Here is a 6,804-nt window from a genome sequence, read left to right as displayed (position 1 = left end):
ACGAACATATAAACGAACACGAACACATCGGATTTCTAAACGAACGAACACGAACACGAACACAATTATTTTCGTTCGTTTACTGTTCGTGTTCGTTCGTTTGTTCGGTTAAGTTAAACGAACGAACAAGAACAAACCTCCGTTCGTGTTCGTTCGGTTCGTTTACAGCCCTAATTTAGCCCATGGAGTGCTTAATGATAAAAAAGAAGTAAACATCCCCTTATAGATAGATATTCTTTTTAAAGTATATAATATAATATTTTTATACTAGCAATCATATGAGACAAGGTTGTTTTCGCAAGACACATGAAATATATTTTTTTACATTTGAAACTTCCTAACAAACCACTGTAAAAATAAATTTCACAATGTTTTTACTATAAAAATTTATTTTTTTCATCTTCACAACATTTTATAATAAAATTTTAAATGTAAAAATCGTGTCTCCTTCGTCCCATTTAAAACAAACCCTAATATTTAATAGGTAAGATACTTACCTACACTGCTCAATATTTAAAACTCATATCCACTTGTTTTCAGGATTTCAGTTCAGAAAAGTCAAGTCAGCAGTGCTTCTATTCCTGCCTTCTTTGACATCACTTCTGTAATTTTCTGTCTTCCACTTCCTATAAACAGGAAGCCACCCAAATACCAGTTAACACCATAATCGATTTACCTGTGTCTTTTGCTTCTTTACATTTCCATACAAAACCATCGATCATGGAAGCTTTACATACCCCTTTCGTCTCACACCCATTTGCCATCCATTCTCGAACAAAAACCTTGAAATCTACACAAGTTTCTGTCGTTTCGGTTTTAACAACCGAAGAATCAAGAATCACACAGAGAAGGCAAAACCAATGGCGAAGTCCCACCATCGGAGAATGTCGAGCAGTGCTTCAGGCTATATCATCTCCTTTCGATTCAAGAAAACCATCATTGGATCGGTTTTCGCTACTCGAAAAAGTATTTAACTTGCTAGATAAAGCTATCATCAAGTTCATCGATCCTCCACTTGACCTATCTGTAGATCCCAGCTACGTCTTGGCTAATAATTTCGCACCAGTTCGTGAGCTGAGTCCAACTGAGTGTGAGATTGTCCATGGCTCCATCCCTTCATGTCTAGATGGTGCCTACATCCGTAACGGACCCAACCCACAGTTCGTCCCAAATGGTCCGCACCACTTCCTTGATGGAGATGGAATGTTGCACTCGATTAGGATCTCCGATGGTCGAGCCACATTCTGCAGCCGATATGTGAAGACGAACAAGTACCTCTTCGAGCACCATGTTAGATCTTACGTCGTTCCAAATGTAATAGGAGCCATGCAAGGTCTTGGTCCCTTTATGGCTCGTGCAGCCTTGTTTGTTGCGCGAGTCGTTTCCGGGGAATATGATATTGGCAAAGGCATTGGTGTTTGCAACACCAATTTAGCTTTCTTTGGCGGACGTCTGTATGCGTTATGCGAATCTGATCTTCCATATGAAATCAAAGTCGAAAAAGATGGTGACGTAATAACGCTGGGTTCCCATGATTTCGAGGGTAAGCTTTCCATGAACATGACGGCTCACCCGAAGATCGATCCCGAAACGAAAGAGGCTTTCGCGTTTCGTTACTGGTCGACACGACCGTATCTAACGTATTTCCGCTTCGATGCAAATGGAAATAAGCAACCGGACGTCCCCATCTTCTCCATGAAACAACCCTCTCTAACTCATGATTTGGCTATCACCCAAAAGTATGCAATCATATGTGATATTCAACTTGGTGCGGATCCTATGAACATGATCCGCGGAGGAAACCTAGTAAGTGTAGACCCAACAAAAGTTCCGCGAATCGGTGTTCTTCCTCGGTACGCGAAGGATGAGTCGGATATGAAGTGGTTTGAGGTGCCTGGATTCAATATATTTCATGCCGTGAATGCATGGGACGAGAAGGATGAAAATGGTGGCGACGTGGTGGTGTTGGTGGCACCCAATATATTGACGGTGGAACACTTTTTGGAGCGGGTGGATTTGATCCAAGCATCCATGGAGAAAGTGACGATTAACTTTCGAACTGGAGTTGTATCGAGGCACACCATGTCAGCTGATAACTTGGAGTTTCCGGTGATCAATCCAGCCTACGTCGGAAAAAAGAACCGGTATGTGTACGCAGCGATTTCTGAAGAAACGCCAATAAAGTCAAGGATGATGAGGACAACAGGGGTGGCGAAGCTTGATATTGCAGCATCAGAGGACAGCAATGGCGGACATGACCACACAGTGGGTCGTCGGATGTATGGAGATAATTGCTTTGGAGGTGAAGCATTTTTCATTGCAAGAGAGCCGGAGAATCCCAACTCAGAAGAGGACGACGGGTATTTGGTGTCGTATGTGCATAATGAAAACTCCGGCGAGTCAAGGTTCTTGGTGATGGATGCCGGGTCACCGGATCTTGAAGTGGTGGCGGCAGTGAAGCTGCCACAAAGAGTGCCTTATGGTTTACATGGGATGTTCATCAGGCAAAAGGATCTCAATCAAATCTGACAATCCCATTTAGGGTCATTGGATTACATTCTTTATTATATTTAACCTGTACGGGAAAATGTGTATTCATATTCATATTTATATTCATATCCATTTTTTTAAAACACAATCTGAAAATGATTTACAGAGATCAGAACCCATTTTGCATGAGTCTATGGAAAAGGAATTACCATTGTTACTGAGAAAACGAACATTCTGAGCTTTAGCATCCAACTTCTAACAAAAGAAAGCATTGACATTAATGGTGGCCACTCGAAAATGGTGAGCTTATTTCAATCTCTGATTCTGAACCCTCATGCACAGATAAATAAGTGGGTAACTCCATTCCATCAACAGTAATCTTCAACTCAGTGTTCCCCTCGTCATGTTGTTCTTCTTGAATTCTTTTGACAGATTCCACAATAGAGTAGTTCCAGCTGTCTGTTTCAATAAGCTCAAGCGTTGCGATTTCCCCTATTTCAAGGGGGATCTCTTCAAGATTGTCGCACATCCACACTGATAATCGTTTGAGACATGGGAAGCTTGTACTATAAGCTACCCAATGTTTGATATTTAACTCCTCAAGTCTCAAGACTTTCAATTGTGGAAACTGCTTCTCACCTGTATTCCACTGTGTTCCCTCAAAGGCATCTTCTTTTAGTTTGAGAACCTCTAGCTTAGGTAACGACTGAATGATCGACATCGCGCTCCAAGGTAGACAACACCTTTCTAGCGTAAGTTTTTTCAATGTTGCAGGGAACCAAATGTGATTGATCTGTCGAAAGTTCGGTTCGTCTTTGGGGTAGCCCGACACCCTTAACTTCAATGTTTCAAGGGAAGGGAGTAATTCAAAGTGACATTCCTCACCTGGGATAATAACATATACAAGCTTCTTGATGCTTGGAAAACATTTCCCAAACATATCCACCCCATCTCCATATCTCACTTCCGAAATGGATAGCAATTTCATCGGTTTTTCAGTGGTAGGAATAATAAGCTCCGCGTTACTCCACAAATGCCTCAGATTCACCAAATCTGACATGTTACGAGGTAAATTTATAGAGCCGCGATATTTTTTAAGAATGAGGGTTTGAAGGCACCATAAATTGCATATCGAGGATGGAAAACCTAATGAATACCTCATAGCAAGGTACCTTAGGTGAACCAGTACTGCTATCCCTTGTGGAAAGTAATGTAATTCACAAGTTTGTAGATCTAACACCCGAAGAAGCGCAAAGCAACGTAAATTCTTTGCAACTTTGTTAATCATGCATCTACCCTGATGAAAGCACAAAATCGATCGAATGCTTGGGGTGGGGGGACGAGCGAAGTTCATGAATGTGATATCTTGATTTGTGAATAGACGGCGTTGCTTATACGCTATCGTTACCTCAGGAGGTTGAGAAAACAGCTGTGGCGGGTCTATTTTATGGAAGAATCTTTCTTCTTTCGCTTTTTGCTGGCATAGTTCCCTCACGAGATCATGGAGTTTACAAGCTTTGACATCACCGTTAAACTTCCTTTCTGCAATAATTACAAGATTTCTGTCGACTAGATCCAAAAGGTATGCCTTTGCAGTTTCCTCCATGCTTCGAATTCCCACTTCTTCGATAAATCCCTCAGCCCCCCATAACCATATCAACCTTTCTACAACGAACCTAAAGTCTTCTGGGAAGCCTCCTAGATAAAGAAAGCAGTCTCTCAAGTGATGAGGTAAATGGTGGTAACTTAAAGCTAGCGTTTCCATGGTTCCTTTCTGGTCGCTAACAATATACGAACAGACACCGGAAGCAATTTTTTCCCAGAAATCTTTACTCATTACTTCCTTTGCTAGAACTCCAGCCATGACAACCACTGAAAGAGGTAGTCCCCGACAGTTTTTTGCAATTTGCATTCCAGGTTTAATCAACGATTTGGGACACTCATCACCATGGAACACCTTCTCGCGCAGTAGTTCCCAGCTTCGTTCTTCTGTCAGATAAGACAGTGAGTGGACAAATCCGTGTGGCTTCGCATGCAAAGCGACTTCATTGAGGCGACTTGTGAGCAAAATTCTACTTCCAGTGTTCTCATGGGGAAAAAGTAATTTCAATTCATCCCAAGCCTCAGTGCTCCAGATATCATCGATCACAATCAAAAATCTCTTGCCCATTAGGTGCTTGTGCAACTTTTCACGAAGTTGAGAATCGCTAGCTTCTAGAAGGTCTTGTCGAACATTGCTGGATGTTAGAGTTTGAATCAAGAAATCCCGTTTTATATATGTTTGAGAAACGGTGGCCCATGCACGAATATGGAAATGATACACAACGAAACGATCATTGAATAGTTTGGTAGCTAGGGTAGTCTTACCAAGTCCCCCCATACCAACAATAGACACGATGCCTAGTTGCTTTGTATCTTCAGCAAGTTTGTCGCGTATGAGCTCAGCATCACGATCAAGCCCCACAACAATTTCTTCCGATGGTTTCTTAGTTCCATAAGGATTTCTGGTGTAGAAAGTCTTGGCGGCATCAGCTGCAGAACGGGTTTTGGGGCGGTCGATTCTTGATGACGAATCCATCTCCATGTTATCCATGTTGATAGTCATGAGTTCCACCTTGATAGACTCGATTGATCTCATTATCTTCTCAAGATCCAGGGAGGTTTTAAAGACATCAGATCTACGGAGAATTCCAATATTGTTTCTAAAGTGATGAGCAGATAGAAATAGATCAATGACATCTTGTGCTTCTTCTGCTGCATCTGTGAATCTTCTCTTGAGAAATCTGAGTTTTTGGAGCTCATGCAGGTGATGATGTTTATGGATGAAAAGGGTTTGGATCATGTTGCCAAATTCTTGATAAAGCCATTGGAATTGAGGCCTTTCAGATAAAATGGATGGATTGTTGTTGATGAGTGGATTATGGTTGCAGTAAATCAGATTGTTCAAGTTCTCCATGAACATCTGGAGAGCTGTGTATGTCATCTTGTTCCTTTGTGGTGTCTTAGAAGAAAAGTAGTGTTGTATAATGAAAAGCTGGGTTGATATGGATGAAGATGGGGTTCTGTTAAAGAATTGAAGGAATAGATTCATTTTGGCAAAGTTTGCTTTTCCAAAAGCAACACCACATACTTGATTGCCCTCAAGATTCTTGGTGCTTCATGGGGTAACACCACAGGTATGAACATCATAGCATTGATATTATACATAGAGATAGTTCAAACGAGAACGGTATTTATTTAAGAGATCAAGAAATGGTCGAATCATATGTGATTTTACACTAACATTACATACAATCACATATGATTCACTCGATTTTGCCCCCCGCCCCGACCTAAAGACGTGGCCAAAGTCGCTCACACACTTTTTTTTTACCATTAATATAAAATCACAAGTGATTTTATATTAATTCTCTTAAATAGTTTGCATTCTCATTTGATCATCCATATATATATATATATATATATATAAAGACTTGGGATCATGTGAGACCAGCCTGTTTTCGTGAGACTGTTTTCGTGAGACCCGTGAGACCAACATTTTACACTTGAAACTTCACAGCAAAATGCTGTGAAGGTGACTTTTTAAAACCTTCACAGTGTTTTTGCTGTGAATGTTCGACTTTTTTTAAACCTTCACAGTGTTTTTGCTGTGAAGGTCACGTGTAAAAATGTGGTCTCACGGGTCTCACGAAAACAAGTTGGTCTCACGTGAACCCAACCCTATATATATATATATATATATGAGCTTAATCATTTGAGATGGGGAGTTTTGAATAAATACATATAGGAATTATGTAATTTTAAATTATTATCACTAGTATGTCGCTAAAAGGTCCTGGTCCCTTGCTAATCCGTCGTTAAAAGTCCCTCACTAATACAACGCTAAAAGTATCCGTCGCTAATTCGTCACTAAATGCATCCATCTCTAATATATATATATATATATATATATGTTGTTTGTGTATATATATATATATATATATATATATGCATGTACATGTGTTGTTTGTATATATATATATATATATATGTTGTGGTTGTTAATCGCGATATGTGCATGTGTTATAAGTCTATATATCCGTCTTGAGGGAAAATGATTTTTGCCATTTTTTTAATTTTATAACTACTAATTTAATTACTTATAAATTATTTATTAATAATTATTTATTAGATTATTACAAAAATTAATTAATAAAGCTGATTAAGCCCAATAAAACCGAATAAAACCGAATAAAACCCATTAAGGCCCAATAAACCAAATAAAGTCAAATAAAACTAAAATAAAGTTCATTAAGACCCGATAAACTCAATGAA

General features: G+C 39.7%; 2 protein-coding genes across 2 annotated transcripts; one reads left to right on the top strand and one right to left on the bottom strand.

Annotated features, from left to right (window-relative positions):
- Positions 1–720: 720 nt before the first annotated feature.
- LOC112525058 (probable carotenoid cleavage dioxygenase 4, chloroplastic) lies at positions 721–2,529 on the top strand. The gene has a single exon (XM_025134996.1). It carries the CDS (start codon positions 721–723, stop codon positions 2,527–2,529), a length of 1,809 nt encoding a protein of 602 aa, XP_024990764.1.
- A 238-nt stretch (positions 2,530–2,767) lies between these two features.
- LOC112525057 (putative late blight resistance protein homolog R1B-12) lies at positions 2,768–5,473 on the bottom strand. The gene has a single exon (XM_025134995.1). It carries the CDS (start codon positions 5,471–5,473, stop codon positions 2,768–2,770), a length of 2,706 nt encoding a protein of 901 aa, XP_024990763.1.
- Between the last annotated feature and the right edge of the window lie 1,331 nt (positions 5,474–6,804).

This window comes from Cynara cardunculus, assembly GCF_001531365.2.
Source record: "Cynara cardunculus var. scolymus isolate 2C chromosome LG 13, CcrdV1, whole genome shotgun sequence".
NCBI classification, from domain to species: Eukaryota; Viridiplantae; Streptophyta; class Magnoliopsida; order Asterales; family Asteraceae; genus Cynara; species Cynara cardunculus.
Note: the sequence above shows the minus strand (reverse complement) of the source record. Positions and strands in the feature narration are given on the sequence as shown.

Excerpts from the sequence above, each read along its gene's own strand:
- LOC112525058 (XM_025134996.1), top strand. The coding sequence starts at position 721 with ATGGAAGCTTTACATACCCCTTTCGTCTCACACCCATTTGCCATCCAT.
- LOC112525057 (XM_025134995.1), bottom strand. The coding sequence starts at position 5,473 with ATGACATACACAGCTCTCCAGATGTTCATGGAGAACTTGAACAATCTG.